This window comes from Tetrao urogallus (assembly GCF_951394365.1).
Source record: "Tetrao urogallus genome assembly, chromosome: 1".
Taxonomy (NCBI): Eukaryota; Metazoa; Chordata; class Aves; order Galliformes; family Phasianidae; genus Tetrao; species Tetrao urogallus.
Window position 1 is genome coordinate 80120020 of NC_136813.1, and position 21977 is coordinate 80141996.

Consider the following 21977-nt stretch of genomic DNA (forward strand, 5'->3'; position numbering starts at 1 on the left):
CTGCAAGTAGCAAAGCTTTGGCTGGCTCCATAGTATATCAGCTTAGTTAATGCTTCCTGAATGTGAGATTTCCCAGAATATGAGGGAAAACCCAGTGTGATTCACAGCAGCTGCTAGCAAGTTATATCACAAGGAGAGAAAAAAGAACTATGGATATTGTCATGCAAACACCTAACAATCAATTCTAAGAAACCTAAAAAAAATTTCTACATATTACATTATTGCACTGCAGCCTTCTCTACTAGTAACACTGTAGATTCTGTTCTTCCCATGTTACACCACCTGAGATTTCTGAAAAGTAGAATTGAGGCAACAGTTAAAATCTGGAAATACAGTCCAGCCTAAATGTAGGCATGAACAAGTAGCAATGTCTCCTTTTTTGTCTTCTTTCTTTCCTCCCTACTTGCCTTTTTCTTCCTCCGGCAACAGTTCCTCCTTTTCTATCTCTCTTCTATTCCCTGACTTTAAAATGACCATAAATAAGGTTGCCAAGGTTGGTATTTAACATTCCACTTATGTACAGTAAGGATACAAACCTCAGAGACATGAAACAATTTCAAGAAGAATCTTTTTTTTTTTTTTTTTTTTTTTTGAGAAATTAAAATGCTATTATCCTGAACCCAAGATGCTTGCTGCACTAAAAACGTAGATGATAGCTCATCTGTGGATTGCATATATTCTTTTGCATGCTGTTTTGAATGCTGTATTATCTAAATATTTTATGTCAATAATTTCTTTCTCTTTATGAAGGAATATTGAGTGCACATTGTTTAAGTAGTAGAGAGGTAAAACATGAAGAAAGTTATAGCGCAGTATAACACAACGTAATTGTGCAAAAGTGAGAGCCAGCACCAAGAGACTCTAGAGATTAGAAACTTCTTTTTACGACACTGAAATTATATATTTTTTCCATTATAAATCCACCAATACAGTTAAGTATTAAGCAAAATTTTGGTTATTATGCAGACTAATGAAAATTATAAATTCAATATTAAAAAGTTCTGAATTACATTCAGTATGAAATACTCTGTAAAAGAAATACTTAACAAAACTAATAATAAGAATAATAGCTGCAGTTTATCATATGAGCAGTTACAGGTAAAATATTCTTAACACATTTCAGGAAGGTAAACTTTAGCAAATAACTATATTATTATGTGAGGAATAATTGCATGCACCAGTACAGGCTGGGGGATGAACTGCTGGAGGGGAGCTCTGCGGAGAGGGACCTGGGTGTCCTGGTGGACGACAGGTTGGCCATGAGCCAGCAGTGTGCCCTTGTGGCCAAGAGGGCCAATGGCAACCTGGGGTGCATTAAAAAGAGCGTGGCCAGCAGGTCGAGGGAGGTGATCCTCCCCCTCTACTCTGCCCTGGTGAGGCCTCATCTGGAGTACTGCGTCCAGTTCTGGGCTCCCCAGTACAAAAAAGACAGGGATCTCTTGGAAAGAGTCCAGCGGAGGGCCACGAAGATGGTGAAGGGCCAGGAGCATCTCTCCTATGAAGAAAGGCTGAGTGAAGTGGGTCTGTTCAGCCTTGAGAAAAGAAGACTGAGAGGGGACCTGATCCAGGTCTATAAATATCTAAGGTGTGGGGGCCATAGTGGTGAGGCCAGTCTCTTTTCAGTGGTACGTGGAGACAGGACAAGGGGAAACGGACATAAGCTGCAGCATAGGAAGTTCTGCACAAATGTGCACAAGAATTTATTTACAGTGAGGGTGACGGAGCACTGGAAAAGGCTGCCCAGGGAGGTCCTTATTCAAGTCTTGCCTGGATGCCTACCTGTGCAACCTGCTGTAGGGAACCTGCTTTGGCAGGGGGGTTGGTCTCGATGATCTCTAGAGGTCCCTTCCTACAATTTCCTACAAATTCCTACAATTCCCCCTACAATTCCCAAATTCCTACAATTCCCCCTACAATTCTGCGATTCTGCTACGAATATTTAAATAAACCTTCTGTTGAGTGGTCAAGAACTGACCACAACTTTCTCAGCAAGTTTGCTGATGGTACAAAACTGAGAGGAATGGCTGACACACCGAGAGGCTGCGCTGCCATTCGGTGAGACCTGGACAGGCCGGAGAATTGGGGAGAGAGGAAATTGATGAGGTTCAACAAAAGCAGGTGTAGAGTCTTGTGCCTGTGGAGGAATAACCACATGCATTAATACACGTCAGGGGGTGACCTGCTGAAGAGGACCTCTGCAGGGAAGGACCTGGGTGTCCCAGTGGACAGCAGTTTGGAGCAGGTCATGGGAGGTGGTCTCCCCCTCTACTCTGCCCTGGGGAGGCCACATCTGAAATACTGTGTCCAATTCTGGGCTTCCCAATTCAAAAAAGACAGCGATCTCCTAGGAGTCAACCTGGGGATGACAAAGATTATGAGGGGCATCCCAATTATTAGGAAAGGCTGAAATAATGGGTCTGTTCAGTCTTGAGAAGAAAAGACTAAGAGGGGATCTGATCAATGTTTATAAATATTTTAAGTTCAGGTGGCAGTCAGACAAGGCCAGATTCTTTTCAGTGGTGTGTAGTGATAGGACAAGGAACAACAGCCAATAACTGGAACATACAAAGTTTCACACAAATATGCAGAAGAACATTTTTTACAGTAAGGGTGACCATGCACTGGAACAGACTGCCAAGAGAGGTTGTGGAGTCTTCTTCTTTGGAGATGTTCAAGAAATATCTGGACAATCCTACTTGTGAAACCTTGCTTTAGCAGGGGGGTTGGATTCAATGATCTCTTGTGGTCCCTTTCAATCCCTGGGATTTTGTTATTCTTTGATTCATAATTGTGAATTGTGAAAATCATTTAACGAAGTGAGCTTTTCCTGAAGGAATCGACACTGTCCGAAATGTTTATTTTGTGCAATGGATATCAGTGGGACTGGGATCCTTTCACATATTACATCTGCTAAGGAATCTACTGTTTGGTTAATAACTGTGATAAATGTTATAAATAATATTGTTGACCCGTAAGAATCAATACCTTGATTTCCACAAATTAAGAAAGGTACTGTGTATTAACAAGAAAGTGTCCACCATTGGACACTGTGCTACACAGAAACTCAGGTTACTCCTTGGATAAGCAGTTCTAACTTCTTACATAATTTCAGATTTGGAAATTTTTATAATATGTATATGACTCTTACATGCAGTGCAATGGAAAGCGCAAATTTAAAAAGCTTTTCCATGCCTCTAAGCTGGGAAAATTTACAGTGTTCACCAGCCCTTGTGCTAGTGAAAAAAACTCCTTTCCCAGTAGATGTGGGATGGCTGCAGCTCAAGTTAACCAGTAGGTAGCAAAACTTAAAATGTTTCTTTGTACACTATGTGCTCCCTTCTCATCTGACAATGTTAAAACTAACACCATACTCATATTGGTCCTTAATTATTGCAATTATGCCACTTAAAAGATACATTGTGCTTTATAAAGATTGCTGAAAACAAATTATTTTTAAAAAATGTTTATGTGTACAACCAGTAAAATGGGAGGCACATACAGAAAGATCTGTGTCTGCCCCCAGACACAGAAGGAGAAGGAAAGCAGAAAGGAAACACAGATATTCCAGGAAAGGGAACACAGAACTGCAACAACTGATATGATATTTAAAACTCAGAAACAGCTCTATGCCTTGTATTTGGGGATGAGAAGTACTGCTGTATAGAGTGTTGCTGTAGTCAGATCAGCCCTAGCAAAGGCGCATGTAACAGTGAGAAGGACAAAATACCTTCTTTCAGCATATATTACTTTTTCTTGAAGACTAAATCACCCAAACACACGTGGTGGCATCATATTTCCAAAACAGGATTATAACCACATTCCTCCATCATCTTATTCTGTGCAACAAACTACGGACAATGTAGTCAGATAGGCATACCACATCCCACAAGATGTGTGATCAGGAATCATATACCTTCCCAAAATGATACAGAAGATCAAGTGATAAGTTTCTGACTTTGTGTGTTTTCCAATTAATCACAAATGGGAAGAGTTTACCATAGAAAACAGTGAGCCAATGTGTTAAATGCTTTCCAACTTTTACCTTAAGGGATAGGACCGTAATCTATAAATCCCAAGATTTAGATCAGCATGCAGTGTAGTAGTGAGAACTTACTGTTCTCATTGCCTCCCCTACTTTTCATCTGTACACTTCTATCAAGTGAGTTAAAATACATTTCAGTACAAGAAATTAAAAAAGGAGGTAACAAAAAATATAAAAAAAAGAGACTGAAGCAGTAGCACTGAATAGCGTTAAAAATAATGACTTTTCACCTCATAATATTCCATTCCACATTTTTTTGTATGAAGCCTGCTTTTCCAATTCTTTTTTTTTTTTTTGTGAAATATACTCTACCAATAAAAATCATTATCTGAAAAAAATGACATCTCCAATTCCTAAAAAAAAAAAATCTATCTAAAGCTCTGACAAACACATCTCTAAATAAGACCATCACTGATAACAGAATTAGCCTAAGTGACTGTCTAATTTACAGATAATTATTTCAGGCTAATTTCATTGAGTTCCTGAGGTTCTTCCTCACTTTGTGGTGACTATAGAGGAAATCGAACATTCATAATATATGATCTGACAAAAAAACAAGTAAACCACTTTATTTGTAAACATCTCTATTTGTCATCAGCCCTACAGCAGTAATGGTATTCTGCCCACTGCTTTAATAATGCATATATTGATCAGCTTATCGCAGACCTCCACTACCTCTTCATGGGTGTCTAAAAATTTCTTTGGTTGGAGAAACACAGATTGTTTAAATTGCAAGATGAAAATACAATGAAAAAACAGAGTTGTTTTAGTAAAACTAGTACTAAACTCCGTTATCAGAAAAGCAGATGATTTTGCTTTTAATGATTTTTAAGGACAAAAAGTATAGTTAAACGAATTCAAAATCAATCGGAATGCTTTGTAAAAAATGGGCTTGGACTGCCATTTCAAAAAGTAGGTATCAACTGTGCCACCAGAACAGGCTAGTGTGTTCAAGCAGGATTCACATTCCCCAGGCACATTTACTATAGATTCCATGCAAAAGAGTTTGGAGAGAACAGTTAGTAATAAACTTCTGTATTCATTAATGCTATTTATTCTGCTAATACAATTCCCACGCAAAAGATGTGGCAAGTCTAAATAGACTGACAGTAAAAGCAGGCTGCCTGTGGGATGCCTAAATTGCAATCCAGGAAACAGAGATTATCAGAATATATACATAGTTATTAACATGATTTTGTTAAAACACTGACACGACTCTTCACCAAACAAAGAAAACTGCAAGATGAGGAAACAATACTTTGATGAAAAGGAGTGTTTTTGATCACTGATTTAAAATAAATGCAGAACAAGCAAACAAACAATAAAACTCCTGTACAGTCTTTGGTGTGACACATCTTTCTTCAAATGCAAAAAAACCCATCAAAATAATGCATATACATGTAAATTCAAACAAAAAGCAGTTATGTGGGAGTACTGAGGATAAAATCCAAGGTGCCTTGCCTAAAAATTACCTCACATTTATAATGCAGCAATGAAACTGACAGTATATACGTCTGAGAGTTCAAGCCTCATCTGGCATAGTTTCAAGCATTTGAAATTTTCATTTGAATTTAATCCTACTTTTAAAATTTTTAATGCCAATCTTGGCAACTGGGAGCATTCAAATGATTTTTTCTCTCTCCTATGAATATCTGAGGTATTTCAGACGGTCTTCTAAAAGATAGAGGTTAAATAATAAGCTTTTTTTTTTTTTTTTTTTTTTTTTTTTTAAAGTAACATTCCTAAAGAAAAAAAATCAGCTTGTAATAAGCTACACTGCTGAGGCTTTTTCTTCTCTCCAATGAACAAATTACCTGGGTTCACTTCTGGTTTTAAGTGGCAAAAACAATTTTTCACAGAAAGAAAGACATTTTGTTGACACAAGAAGACCAAAGCTACAGGTCTGGATCGTTTAGAAGGTTGGTCAAAGCAGGTAGAAACTCAGATTGTTTACTGAAGAGTCATTTCCAGGACGGACACTGATGACAACAACATGAGTAAATTCTCTGACTCAAGTCTGAAATTCAACTACTCTCTACTTTTATGCTCTGAGAGCTCAGTTTTTTTTAGCAAGGGCATACAGCTCTTGAAAAATTAGCTTTTTTGTGCTCCAGTTTTATGCTAGAGACCTTTACATTTGAGGTGTCAACCTTCCTAACAGTATTTTTCTGATGTTCAGAAATGGACTAGATGTTCGCTCAGGCACAGTCTTTGTACGTTTACTTGTCTAAAAGAAAACTTTTAGAGTAACAGAAAGTCCATAGCGTCTAGTTTAAAAAAAAAAGAAGAGTATAAAAAGCCAAAGCTGCAAACACAGGGTTTCGTCAAAGACAATCTGAAGTCAGAAGAGTTCTGCACTGATTGTTTTTCCCTCCTTCCCTGTAAGAAATCTTTGAAGAGTAGACAGGGCGACCTAATTTCAAGGATTATATTTTGTTCTTTTTTTTTTCCCCACAGGGAACCAGAGCACCTACAGCTAGAAAGGCCTCACATTAAACTACAGATACTACAGCACAGAAAAAGGAAAGATGTGATATTTTTAAAAGGAACTAAAATGTTCTAGCTTTGATAGAAAGAAGAAATGACTGAGACATCAGGACCAAAGATTTGCATCTGTATGTATCTGCATGTGGGAGAGAAGATAATCAAAAAGGAGAAGTGAAAAGGAGACCTAGTTTGTAAAGTCACTTTGCAGCTATTTATAGTACCTTACTTTTATGTAACACTTATCCCTAATAGTTTTAACCACTTATGTTGATTTGTGAGTGACAATCACTTAGTACATCACCGAATTCTTAACACCTTTGGAATAGCTTACAGAACAATATACAACATTAAAATTTTATGAGCAGTAACTTCACAAAATGAAAAATTTATTTTGTTTCTCTTGGAGGAAAGGTAATGTTGTCAAGTACTCAAACATTATTCAGATAACAAAAGTTTTGCTGCAACAATTCTACAAAAATCCTTCTCGAAGTCTTGCTCTAACTCAAATGTGGCCTTTGGATAAAGGGTTTCAGTTAATATACAGTTAAAGCAACATCTATTTTATTTCTTACATCCTGAGAGTCTGTTTGTTTTTTTGTGGTTTTGAAACTGTCTCGGAAGCTGCTAGAGCCAGCTGGCTAGAACAGACCTCAGGTGTTTCAGAGAGGGAAAGGTAAAAAAGGAGAGTGGTAAAGCCATGGATATTTTAGCCTTACTGTTTTCATGATAACGCTTGAAGTCCCAAGAAAAGCTTTGTGAAAAACATCCATCCTATAGATTACCCCTTTAGAAGGAAAACCTAGAAAATGAGACAGTGTTGCCACTACTCTCCATCATTCAGCTGCTATGGAAGAAGCTTTATTTGCCTGCGCCAAAAGCCAAGCCTGGTTTTATTTAAGATTTGTGGACTTTTCACAAACCTGGATTGTCAGTAACTTAAAGCAGCAAGATACATCGCGTGACCTTTCTAAACTCAATCTTAGTGTTTGCTCCCAAATGTGCCCTTTGGGATTAGGAAGGAAAATCTTTTAGAGAAGTATCTATAATACAGCTATCTGATGAAGGGAGAAAATACAGGCATTACAGATCTGGTTTCATTTTATAGAATTATTTTAGATTTTTCCATGCAGTAATAAAAACAGATTTAAAAACTTCCATAACAATATCTTATGTGGCAAGTTTCAAAAATGGCATTGTGAAATGCTCTTACATAGGTGCACAGCACATTTTGCAAAGATGTTCACTGGGTTTGGAATACGTTTTCATCTCACAGTATCATATTGTCTGGAGATGGCATAGCAAATTATGTGCTGCTTACTTGAAACCAGACTTTAATTAGTGTGAGACAGCTGTGAGTTTGATTAAGCATAGGAATATATACTTAAAGCATGAATTTCCCACTAGAAAAAAAAAAAAAAAAAAAAAAGGAATCTTTGTATGAAGAATTATTGAGCAGCATTAGGTTATTTAAGGGGTCATTTATCTGGTGAGTTTTCCAAAAATCCCACACAGTGTTGGATTTAAGTTCCCTTTTACCACGAAACCTAGTCTGGATCAGACTCCGTGTGATCTTCTGCCATTTCCTTTCCCTAAGAATTCCTGAGGAAATTAGTATGAGTAACAGTAACAGTCAGTAACCACAACAGTTTCATGACGTACACAGTTGTGCATTACAACTGGTATCAGCTACAGTTTTCATTAATGTTCACCAAAAAACAACAGCAAAACAAATAGGGTTTAAAAATTCACTCATGAAATTTAAATGTCTGATTCAGAAAAAAATAAAATCAGAACTACTGATTTAATCTTCAAATAACATTGCTAATATCTTTTCTAGACATGAAACTGCCTATGACAGTTCTATGAAAATATTGTCCGTTTTCAGAAAGCCAAGCAGCTGTAGCAAATACTCCTTTCTCCAACAGACTCATTTTCTAGCCTGTGTTTGAAAATTTTAGCTAGTGTTATGTAAAATTTCATTAAGTCTTAAATGTATTTCAAAAAGTATCTCACTTTTTCCAGCATGGACAATATATATCCCAACAGCAAACTGCAAAACAAAATGCAACTAATGAAAGCTCATTTGAAAAAAACCATACCCTATGAACATCATTCTGCTTCTGCACAGTGGGAAGATCTCCACCAATGGGTGCTTGCTGTTTTAATTCATCCTCCTTCAATTGCAGCCATGCCAAAAGTTCCTGAAGAGAGAGATGTAAACGCTTCCACTGGTCTGTACTGGCTTCCAAATGAGATCTGAAACCATGTATTAAATATTAGATGCATTCAGACAAAGTGAAAGTAAAAAAAAAAAGAAATACAAATTTATTCACTGATAAAGATTAGAGTGTTTTGTTAACTGGACAACATTTAAATACCTTCATCAGCTTTGAATCAGACACTGGTATAATTTTGATTCCACAGCTGTGGCTCGAAAAAGCAAAAGAGTTATGTAGAATTGTCATTCTCACTAAACATGCACAAATACAATGCAGGACTAGTAAGAGAACAATTTTTTCATCACTCAGGACTGCTGGGTACTAACCAAAAGGTAGGGAGTACTTTTCAACTCAGAAAAGAGCAAGCATTTGTCTAAACCATTACACAAAACATTCAACCCCACACAAGAATCATGTGGCTGCTCACCTTTAAGATAAAAGAACCAATACCATCCCTTCCCCAAAAGGAAACTGATACATAGGAACCTCCAATGCTGCACAAAAAGTCTGTGCCTCACAAAATGAGGTGTGACTGAAACTAACTGAATAACAGCAAACTTAAGGTATACTACTTTTTGTACAAACAACAACTCCACCATAAGACAGCCTTATAAACATTTTCTCTGAGTGTGTGTAAATGCTCCTCTCTCTTAAGAATAGTTCTTGGCAACTACTTTTTGCTGGAAGAAAATATGTGATAAATCTCTGTATTGACAAAATCTTCCATTTTGTTTATATCATTGATAATAAGAGTCTGTCCTGCTAAATTTATGAATATGCTGATGCTGTTTATTTGCTAATTGGGAAGAAATTCTTAATTCATTCCCACGCAACTTAAGAATTCCTTTTAGAAACTAAAATGAAAAGCAGTATTATACGACAGTAAAACAATATGATACACTTTGCAAGGATTTTTGCAAGGATCATGTACTAAGACAGATTTTCTTTGTCTCATTTCTTTTCTAACTTTCAGCTTTGGTCTTACTGCTGAATGTTGCTGGAGGTGAGGGGCAGTGTTGCCTCACAGTAGGCACTGCAATGCTGGGACACGCTGGCCACTACATGGGGAGCTGTGGTAAATAACAGCCAGTGGGCCTTTGGAGGAGACACAGCTAAAGAGTAAAGTTTCTGAGTTAGTTAGCTCTAGCCTTCCATCTCATCTCACCTCAGCAAATGCAACCTTCCATCTCCTTCAGATTCGCACAGTAACTGCATGTGAATGCAAGGAAATGAACCTCGCTTTTCTTGACAACCACCATACACTTTACCTAGCTGAAATGCACTGGACTGTGAAAAGAACGCCCACCTAACCAAGGGACAGGATGACTGTTCTGTTCCAGCAGTTCAAAGCATCCACCAAAAAAGAAGAAGCATGGGACTGATGCCTGGGTAACATTTTATCTTTCTGCTCTTACACCTCCTTTGTGTAAGCACCAATATAACTATGATGAAATCTATTCCACATTGTGTGATGGAAAGAAATAGCACAGAGCAGTCAGACTGAGAACAGCCCATTCATTCAGTTCGATGGTGGGCAATATTTAAATTGAATGTCTTAGGAATTACAAATTGGTTCTTATTTTACTATTTTAGAAAGGAGTTCTGTTGCGTTGAATCTGTAATGTAACAAGCTAATGCCATACAACTAGAGTTAGTATGTCTGACAGTTAATGACAGCAATACATTAAACTGTAAAAACAGAAAGAAAGAAAATCCCAGGACACCCATATATTTAATGACTGCTATTTGGCCAATTCGATGTTGATTTTTTTTTTTTTTCTCAAGCATCACTGCATTTTGGCAAATTCATGGGTAAAAGACATCTGAAGAAAAAATTCTGAAGGATTGTCTGTTTCTTTTGCTCCTCAAAAAAAAAAAAAAAAAAAAAAAAAGTGTCTCCTTCTTTAGTCACCAATATATTTTCAACCTCACATTCTTCATTTCTTTTTAATGATTGATGTTATGAAGATGGCTTTTGTCATTACACAGACTGACCTCCCTCAGGGCCCAGGCTGAAAGAAGCTAGTATTTCATAAATTACTTTGAAAAACACTTCTGCCTTTTGCTGCCCTCTGAACTACCACCAACACACAGCAAATGAGCAATTGAAAAAATGTCCAAGACTGAATGCAATGGAGTTGGGCCGTCTATTGTGAAAGACACGTTTCTGAAGACAATTTTTCTGGACAGTTTCTTTGGAAATTTTCAGCCCACTGAAGCCTATACATCCACGTCATGACTTGTAAAATTACCATTTATTGTATTTTTTCTTGCAAGGAGATTTTCCTCTTACAGAACTATTTGGAAATCTCCTTCTACGCCTGGATTTTATTTGGTAATTTTGATCACTTTTCAGACAAAAGAAAAAATCTTAAATAACACCTTCCCATTTGCAAGGCCATTCTTAGTTATGCACTGGAAATGGCAGCCTCAGAAATAAACCTTTTCATACATATAGGTTGTCTAATTACTTGACTCATTGATAAGTCATAACCAACCAATTTAGGAGTACAATTTGTGTTTAAACATGTTAATCTGTCCTTCTGTAACTACAAAACCTCATCATATGTCTCAAATCCTAATTCCCTACTATCATTTACACACACACAAAAAAACCCTAGTAATTCTTACAAAGTTAAATCAGCACAAATCATTTCAAAATAGAAACAGTGCTATCAGAAACCTGTTTATACCCTTTTACTGTCACGAGGCAGATGGAACGACTAACACACCAGCTGTAAGCTTTTGATTAGAGTCATGTCCTACCTAATGTTTAGCGATTTCTTCCTAAGCTCACTCCATCTGAAGTTCATGTTATCCAGACGTCTCTGCAACAGGACAGCATCCTCTGAGCCTTCCAGGGATCTCAGGATTTTCTGCCCGTTTTCATCCAGGTTGTGGAAGATGTCAGTATGTGCATCAATTTCTGCCTGTAGATCCTAAAGAAGCAATAGAAAATAACATGTGATTTCATACCGAATCACAGAAACTACTACTTCTCAAGAGTGGAAAAATCCACAGTCCAACACAGAGTCAGTAAGATTATGATTATTCCTCTCGTGGCAATACTGTGTAGTAAACACCCTTTCACTTTTGCAGGAAGGATGTTTGACTTGAAAGAGGATCCTCTTTCCATATGAATCCTACTGAACAAATGTTAAAGAATGTTAAAAGTCTAGCTTTTGTCAGGCAAGAAAGCAAAGACGTATTTACTGCGCTGACAAGGGAAAAACCAACCAACCAATCAACCAACCAACCTACCCCTGGGGATCCCAGGTAAATCTGACCTTCACGTGATAGGTTTTCCTGTGCAACATTTTCAGTTTGAGCTGAGGACTGCAGCACTGCTCCTGCTGCATGGCAGTTCCAAGAAATCTGCGCGTCTGCAGCAGCAGAGCTTTTAAAATGCCAAGTTCCCTTACATTCTGTTGACAGAACGCATTTCAGATCACAGACCTCAGCAGTCAATAGCAATAAACAACCACTTTGTGCTGCATCAAAACAGTCAGGGCCATGGCTGTAGGAGGGCCTGCAAACAGAAAGGACCCAGAATATGCAACCAGCAGCTCATGTTGAACAGCCAGCTCTTCTTATCACTTTGTAACTACAGGCCAGCTCTACATTTTGAATTCATTTTTCCCCCTCATTTTCAGCAAGGCTGTTACTGCCAAGAGAACATTCCTTTGAGAGCTGCCTGGTACCAGCATTCCTGCCTGCCCACGCTCTGAATGCAGCCTTTGTGCAGTGGCTGTGCGGCTCACGGACGCTGTGTGCTGCAGCCCCACGAGGTCACAGACTCACTGAGAGAGAGTAATGGCAGAACCATGCTCTTCAAGCTGAACAACAATAATGATAACAATTTAAATATACACAAGCATGCACACACTCTATACGTAATCGCAGTTGCACAAAAATACTATTTTGTAACAAAATGCACTGGTCAAGTGAATAAATCCCATTTTTACATGGGATGCTTGGGCACCAGGAGCTCTGGCTGTGGTTTCTTGCTGCCTGAAATGAGAGCATAGGGGGATGAAGTAGGAAAGGTGAGATGATTGATGGCCTTTGAGGGATGACCCAGAGCCAACTGGGTCACATCACAGACAGACCCCAAAGGAAACTTCTTCAAATTTGCTTTAGAAGAGTGACTTTGAAGGAGGGAAGCACACAACTTGCCTACTTGATGTGTTCCTAATTGAATTGGTTTGATTTGATATTTTAAGTGCAATCTTAGCAGCACTGAATCATAAGTAGATTGTCCTTGTTCACTTATTGCTGCTCCAAGCAACATTTGCTGTACTTTGCCGGATACCTACTTTGTGCACAGCAACAACTAGCACCATACTTGGAACAATTTCAAGGAGGGTAAGGCATGTCTGTGGTACAGCATAGGAGTTCTCATTCAGCTATCTTACTTTATCTATGTTCATCCTGGCAGTAAAATAGGAATGAGTCTGGAATACACCAGAAGTAATTCAGCAGAACACAGTTGTTACTATAAATACTATATTTTTTGATTGATGTTAAACACTCATGGAAATGACGCAACTTTGTTAGCACTGGAACTAAATGTGACAACTGTAGTTTTAATCTAAGAATGGAAATTTCATCACGTGACCTGACACCTAGGCTGGGAATTGAAAGTAAGAGCTGGCAGAACTTTTTTTCCCCCTTTCTCTCTCTCTCTCTCTCTCTCTCTCTTTTTTTCAAATTGGTAGAGGGAAACTTGTAACATAGCTATAAACTCGGGAAATGCAGATTGAGCCCTCAAAAGAAAGACCAAGGATTCATATAGTCTTCAGAATAGGCAAAAATCCCATATTTTGCTAACAATCAGAAGGTATTTAAACATGCAAGGGACTAAAGAAAAACAGGTGAGAGTTGCACAGTTGATAAATTTATATTTATATATAAAGGCAAACAATTTTCCAGAATTATTCCTGTTTCAATTTAAACATATGTTTCAGAGAAGCAATCTATTCTGATTTTTAAAGATGTTATTACTAAGGTACATAAACATGTATGTTATTCCAGGTGTGAATGCCCTCACTTGAAAACTTGTCTGTATTTCAATTCTGAATGTCGATAGATTCAGATTCCAACTTCTGTATTTCATTTGTTTGCAAGAGAGTACTCTTACTAAATTTCATTCCTTTCATGTATGCATTTAGATATGTTAAGTCAGTCTTGAGGTTAAGCACCACAAAACGGAGGTAAATAGCCACAACAATATACAGGAAAGAATGAAGTTCACAGTAAAATAGTTCACTTTTAATATTTGCATACTTCTAAGGTCCTCCCATATTTCAAAACAGATAAATCGACTGCCAAATTAAAGAGTCATCATATGTGGTGCCTATCATGTGTGGTACCCGTTGCACAGAATCACAGAATCAGAGTGACTTAGGTTGGAAGAGACCTTAAAGATCACCAAATTCCAAACCCCCTGCCATGGGCAGGGTTACCAACCGCTAGAAAATCCTTAGTTTGTAGGGTTGCAATGGAAACAAGCTGCCTCTTCCTCAGCAAGGGCAACATGAAATATGTCCAATAACTATTTACAGTAAGAAATTGTCCAATCTATGCCTTCTTCGTACTTTATCATACATACATACTACTTTTTAACTCAAAGTTAATACACTTCCACACTTTTCCTGCCTTTAGAAAAACTCTTTAATAGACTAGATACTGCATGCTTTTTTCCTCACACATTGATATTTCTCAAAAGGAAATCAAGTTGTATCCTTCTTCTTTCAGAATACTACTGAATACCAAAACCAAACTGGACAGTTAGCTAAGTATGTGAGGTCCTCTTATCAGAAGATCACTATTCAAGATCTTAGTCCAAACTATCTGTCTAACCTGCACATTATCTTATAATCCAAAACATAGTTTATCCCAGCTATCTGGGAAACATGCTCAGAGAGTAACAAGACAACGGAGACATTCACTCTGTTTTGGTTTCTGCATTTCAGATCTTTTCTTCGTGACACCTGGTCCCTAGATAAGCACAGCGCAAGTAAGAAAAATATCTATACATCTTTTATTTGTTTTCTGAAATAAGTAATTTCTGTGTTTGAAAAATAGAAGTTAAATATGAACTAGATCCTTTTTCTTGACAATAATAAAGCAGGAGTATTTCATCTTATAAGATGCTATTTATTTGCAAAAGTATACTGTCACTTACACATCATACCAAGAAGCATAGATTATAGACTAAATATAGAGTATTTACTGCATTTTATCCTTTCCATTGCATTCAAACACACATAGGAAATGCAAAGGACCAAAATCAATCCTGCTATATTTCTGCTGAGATACTGCTGGACTTAAATTTCTTTATACACTGTTTTTGTTGAAGTGGTTACTACTGGAGCTATGTAGAAATACATTCCCATAAAAATAGTAAGTAGCAAAACAAAATACAACCAACAACAACAACAAAAAGACACTAAGTAACTCATTGATGAGTACAGATTATTAAGCTAAATAATAAAAAAAGTTTTTTTTCAAACCTCCACATCCACCTTTTATTTTTTTTTATTTTTTTTTTTTTTTAAAGCTCACTCCTTGGATTGAGCTCAACTGGTTAGAAGGAACTGCCCACGTATCAAAGGATATGCCTAAGAGTTGCAGAGTGAAATTTTCCTTTTATTAAGATGAATGATAGAGTTAGATGATAAAGTGTACCGTAAGATTTGTTCATAGTAACCTTGCTGATCAGATATTACAGCCTTACACACATTTAAAAATCTCTGTTCACCTTCTTGTAAGGCACAGAAAATATCTGGTGCTCCTATTTAACATTTCTATTCATAATCTATCTAGTATTTCTATTAGTAATCTATTTACCATTCCTCTGTAGAGAATTCAGTTTTATACAAAGGTCAGAAGATGTTTTCATAAATGGCAAAGTGACCATCTTAAATCATGTACATTGAAACTATTAACTCATAAGACAATCAGCAACATAAGACTGACAATACCTATGCTAATTCCACATAGCAGAGATATTCCTTAACGAATTCAGAAAGATTGGGGATATTTTATCAGGAATAATTAGCAGATTGGTGTTAAAAACCTCTGTAGCTGACATGCGGTATACTGGCAAAATACATGAAGGACGTGGCACATAATTATGCCATTACTGTGGCACAACATCAGAATGAGTTGATAGGCTGAAAGTAAAATGAAGTTCTAGAAAGAAGGAATTAGTTTCACTGGTTGGACTATACAAGAGTCAGACTAAGACATGGAAATTAATGCAGCACAGCTGACAAAACATTTATCTTTATACAAGGTAGAAACAAAATTAATTATGTAATAAAGAAATTAAAGCTCTTAAATCCTCCTCTACAGACTCAGCTCTGTCCTTGGAATTGTGCTTTTCATTTCCAATGAATCATTTTACATTTTCTAGTTACCATACATGGGATTAATTGAGTAAGGCGGCTCAGAAAATTAAAGACAGTACCATCTGATTAAAGGAAATCAGCACAGGGGGAAAAACTTGTCTCTATTGTTAGTAATTGGAAAAAAAAACAACACAGAACAGTCAGTCTGCATAATTACGTACATGAACTCAAAGCATCAGCTATTCAGTCCTCTGTGGCTATGCATTACTCAGAATTACTGTACTGCATAGTACTAAGGTTCTATCATACTAGCACTGAAAGAGTGAGAAAGTTACTGAAAATGGATTGAAAATTCTAGGTCCATGTAATTCTTCCCACAGAAGGGGCAGTAAAGCATTCAAACAGGCTATCCAGGGAGGTGGAAGAGTCATCACCCCCAGAGGTATTTAAGAAGTGTATGGTTGTGGCACTGAGGGACATGGTGTAGCAATGGACTTGCAGAGTTGATGGCTGGACTTCGATCTTAAGGTCCTTTTCCAAAAAAAAAATAAAAAATAAAAAATTATGATTTCCTTCTTCCCCTCTTTAAAATACAACTTTAAGTAAAACCTTATTTTTATTGTCTTTTTATGGTGATTTCAAAAAAACCTCAAGAATGTAGGGTTCTTTCTCATTTTATTTTTTATTCTCATTGGTGCCTATAGAAGGCAGATCTGACAAACTTACTGTTTCGAGCCAGTATTTGTTGTTTGCTTGTTTTTCTTCTAAGAATACTGCTGAGCAGAGCACATAATAAAGAACAGGGATCTGTTCTCTGGACTTAGATGGGACAAAATAGCACTTACGGCCTGGCACAGCCTCTGAATTTTACTAACAGGGGATCCCAGCTGGTAAAATCAAAAAAAGTTCCCCCTTCAATGTCTTTTACCTCCATGTGGTTGCTACAGATCTAAGAACTGCAGTCACGGTCTGTAGGACTATTTTCCAACTCTGTGCAGTCTAGCTACCTCAGGGACCAGATGTCAGCTTAAACAATTTACTTGCTTTTACTCAACTACATACTTAAACTCCTGTAGGTCTCCTATTCTACCTAAAGCACCAAAAAAAAATAAAAAAAAAAAAAAAAAAGAAATCCATGAATTCTGGACCTTTTTCAGGATCAGGGCTTATTCTTTTGTCTGCTAGACAGACAAATGGTTTTGGGGGTGATATAGTTCTGGAGATGTTGTATTAATGGCTACAGCACAGTAAGTCCAATACATTTTAAATACAAGAGGCAGACAGTGCAAGATGCACTTATCTATTTCTTTTGGTCCTCAAAAGACATTTTGCACTATTCTCTATGACCATCTGTTTTGGTGAGTTAGTCATTACTTTCAAAGTATTTGACCAGGAAAAACATTATATTTTTTTTAAATAAAAGAGTTTGAAAAAACTATGTTTTAGATTAATGCTAGAACAAAACACTGAAATATTTCTTTTACTTTGCAAAATATTACTGGTCCAACTGGAGTAAACCCCATTAAATGAAGAACCAGTTATCTTTTTTTCTCTTTCTTTTGTTTTAGATCAAAATACAACTAATTCAAGTATAATTTTGGGAACAACTTTATACCCGAACCATTTAACAGTGATGAATATAATTTTTCCTGTTACTATACAAACCATCTGAGCATGCACAACCAAGTTCTGTTAAAGTGAATACAGTGGCAAAGAAGCTCTCAGTTCTTCCATCAAGCTTTTAAGTCATTTGAGAGAGGTGATCCTCTCCCTCTGCTGTGGTGAGGTCACATATGGAGTACCATGTCCAGTTCTGGGCTCCCCAGCAAAAAGAGAGAAATGAACATCTAGAGAGTGTCCAGTGGAAGACTACAAAGATAACGAGGAGCCTGGAGCATCTCTCTTACTAGAGGGCTGAGAGAACTGGGACTGTTCAGTCTCAAGAAGGCAAGACTGAGGAGAGATCTTCTCAATGTATGCAAATATCTGAAAGGAAGTTGTCAAGAGGACAGGATGAGGCCCTTATTAGCAGTGCTCAGTAACAGGATCAGAGGCAATGGGCACAAGCTGAAACACAGGAAATTCTGCATAAATGTGATGAAAAGCTTCTTTACTGTGAGAGTGACTGAACATTGGTACAGGTTACCCAGAGAAGCTGTGGAATCTCTCTCTCTGGAGATATTAAAAAAAAAAAAACAAACCCTTCCCCAGACCTCAGTTGCAATCCTATGTAATATACTCCATGTGATCCTGCTTAAACAAGGGGTTGGACCAGATGGATTACAGAGGTCCCTTCCAACCTCAGCCATTCTGTGATTCTGTGTACTCACAGACCAGAAGCAGAAATCTGGTTGTGCCTTAGAATGAAAGTGTTTACTGAGCAATTTCCATAATGATGAAAACTTTTCAAATTGGACACAAAATGTAATTAAAAGGCAGAGTTACTGAGTAAAAAGCACTGTTGTGAAATGGCTATACATCATCATGCCATGAAGCCTCCTGAATTCAGCTAGCCTGTGGCATGACCCCAATTCTAGTCTGGTATGATTACATCTCTATGTTTCATGCTAATTACTTGATTAAAAAGAAAGATAAAAAGGTCTTTCTCTATTGGAAAGATAAGCTTATGAATATCATTAAGGCATTTCTAGGTTCCCAACACTATTTTCAAGATAACAAAAGGTAACAGTTAGTTCTCTAGCAGAGAAGCAAATGTTGATGAGTGGAAGCTTAAAGGATAACATTTCCCTGTAGAAGACAATCTGTATAAGCTGCAGCTACCTCTGTTACAGTTTTAAATTCTAGGTGCCCCATAAATAAGAAAGGAACAAAATTCACATTAGCAAATTGCACCCTGTCTTCAGAAAAGATTATGACTAGGAATACAACCTTCAAGTTAGGTAACATTCAGGTGATTGCAAAATGGCACAGCCAAGGATACAGTGACTGTCTTGCTGAAAGACAGTGAAAACATGCTGTGGGATTCTTAATTTCACTAACAGCAAGCTACTTCAGCTTTAGGTAGCTTTAAGATCAACAACTCAGTCATTTGAACATATGCTCAAGCTTCTATTGTTCAGATCCTCCTTCACAGGACTGGCTTTTCAGACATAGAACAAGGTCTTGCATTTCTCCTTTGTTCAAAGGGAAGTAATCAAATAAATTTTTATGAGACCTCTAGAAATTAATTTCTATTCAACAGTAACTAATTACAAATCGTTAAATAATTTCATTGATTTATGGGACTTTACAGATTTTTTTCATGTGCTTCTGAAAGACTGAAATAAAACTATTTTTATTCACATTTAATGAAAATACAAATAAATAGATAAAGAAATTAATCTTTCAACATACAAAGCTTTCTATGTTTATAGGCATAGTTTCACATAGGATTTGATTAATCTTGCCATTACATTAGACAAATATAAACTATTCTGGCAATAGTAACTTTAATAGCACTCTTCTATCCTGTTTGTTTTTTTTTATTTACCTTGTCCTTATATCTACAGTGAAAACCTTGATCAGAAGGAAACTTCAGATTAGTTTGAGCTTACAGCAAAGCTGAGAAAATTCCAAGTTGCCACAGCAATGAATCACTTGCAGTATGATTTAAATATATGGTGTTTATTTTACTACCCTAGCTTGTTCTTAATGACCTTTCAAGTAAACAAATACAAGACAAACAAAGCACCTGTTTTAAGGCAGGAGCTGCAAGTGTTCTTCAGCAAATCAGCCATCTCTACTGAGACATCTAAGTATGGGATTAGATATCTGATTGTGAAAACTGGATTTGAAAGTTGGGTGAGTAGGAGGGAAATGGCATTAATGCACATGTACTTGTAAACACAGTTTTCTGAAAGTAATACCATTAGGGTCATTAAAAACTTACGCTGTTCTCTAGGTTTCAGCATGTAGCCTATTCCAACAAATACCTGACCCTAGTAATTCAGTGATTGTCAGATTCCATTACACCTGTACATTGTCAGCACACTCATGCTGTCAAGCTTTCAGCTTTTTTTGTTATTATTATTTTTTGCAGCCAAATAATTATACTGCTACTTTCAGCATGTCTAATTTTGCCCTCTCCCCAGTTGTCAGAGACAAAACAGCAGTAGCACAAAAGCAACACCATCCTCTGCAGGAACATTTACTTCCACTCAGTTACTCAGGCGAGGTCTGAAAGTCCTGTTGGATAATTTGGAGAGCATCTACCTCTATTAGTTCCACTGACATCTAAGTGCTTCCAATTAATACTGATTTTCTCTTACAACTAGCAGCCAGAAAGGCTGAAAAACACAACTGCCTCAAAGCCTGGAGAAAAAAAATTAGGAAAGAAAAAAGGACAAGGGCTACTTTTCTGTCACCCATAGTGAAACATAGCTGAAATTTGCTAATTATACATGACTGTTCCTAGGAGAAGAACTATTTGTTCATAAGACTGTGAAGTCGTTTCACAGAAAAGGATCTATGGTTTCAATGCACCAGCACATAACCATCAGACACGCTGACTTTACCACCTACAAGTTTAGACATACTTTCACCCTTCCTCAAATACACAAGCATATATAAAATCCTCTTCCAAACTTCTCCAAAAAAACAATTTTTTTTTTTACACATCACATTAATTCCTCCTGTCTCAAATGCTTCTTTGAATCTTTTTTCTTCTCAAAATAAACTCTGACATTTCAGTTTTTTTGTTAGCAAAATCTTTGATGCCTGGAGAAAAATAATTGGTGCATCAGTTTCATAACATGACATGATACTAATTAAAACAACATAAACTATTACTAAAACTCAAAAGAGAGCAACCACAGAATACGAAGCAGAAACTACAGGCCTCATACATTATGCATTATGAAAATTGGTTCATGCAGAACAAAAATTTTAATGGTTTTAAGGCTCCTCTAAAAGTCAGCACTGTTCCAAAGATAATGAGATTTCAATTACGAATTTACACAATTTCAGGTGTTATTCTTTAATGATGTGCAAGACCTGCAGCATTAACTGTTCTTTATCAAGACCAGGCTAAGTGGGACCTGGAGGGAATACTGAGGAAGCTCCAGCATCTCTGTACACATTTGTGTCAAATCCTCGAGGTGTTCTGAGGCAAGCTCAGGAAAGACAGAAAACCTGTGAAGTAGAAGGGCAGAAGTACATTTAATCTTTTAATCTTTTTAATTTTCAGTGAGAATAGAGATGCTGCTACCATGGTTTTGGGATCTAATACAACAAATACAACACAGGTTAAAGTAACAGATGCCACTTTAAAAAAAAAAAAAAAAGAATAAAAATCACCAATGAATTCTTACATAGAGATGATACACTTTTTGTTAAATCTCAACCTATTTACTTATTCAATTCTTTTTCTGGAGAAAAGATATTTTGGAGAGAAAAAAAAAACCTGTTCATGTCTTTCACTTTGACGTAAAAAAAAACAATTCAATTTACTGACTCTCATATTCATATTAAAAAACAAACAAACAAACAAAAAAAACAAAAAAAACCAAACACATATACTTATTCCCTCTATCTTCAGCAATTCTGGTAAAAAATAAAAATAGAAAATCATGATCATACTAAACATTAAATAATTTTCCTTTAGAGGCTATACTGGAGAAATCATACATTTTCATTTTGATCTACATAGGAAAAATCAGGTTCAAGATCTGCATACAGAGATAACTACGCAGAACCACTATATTAATGATCTTTCACGGCTTGTAAGTATCTTGATGGAGAGAAACGAAAACCTACATGAATCTTGTCCCAAAGAAAGACTTATCATGGTAAAAACAAGAAGATCACAATCACAGTGAGAGAGACGATATAGATAACATGTAGAAATCAGGCAAATGTAGTTGAAAGCTACTTGAA

The 21977-nt window shown here is 36.8% G+C and overlaps 1 protein-coding gene across 1 annotated transcript in view; it reads right to left on the reverse strand.

The window, feature by feature from the left end:
* DMD (dystrophin) overlaps positions 1–21977 on the reverse strand; it is a gene marked incomplete at both ends in the record, with an annotated part of 1041552 nt that overhangs the window by 175869 nt on the left and 843706 nt on the right. Inside the window, 2 exons of the mRNA XM_079549062.1 lie at positions 8629–8785; positions 11515–11687. Of these exons, the coding sequence (XP_079405188.1) occupies positions 8629–8785; positions 11515–11687 (330 nt within the window). The remainder of the gene's footprint in view (positions 1–8628; positions 8786–11514; positions 11688–21977) is intronic.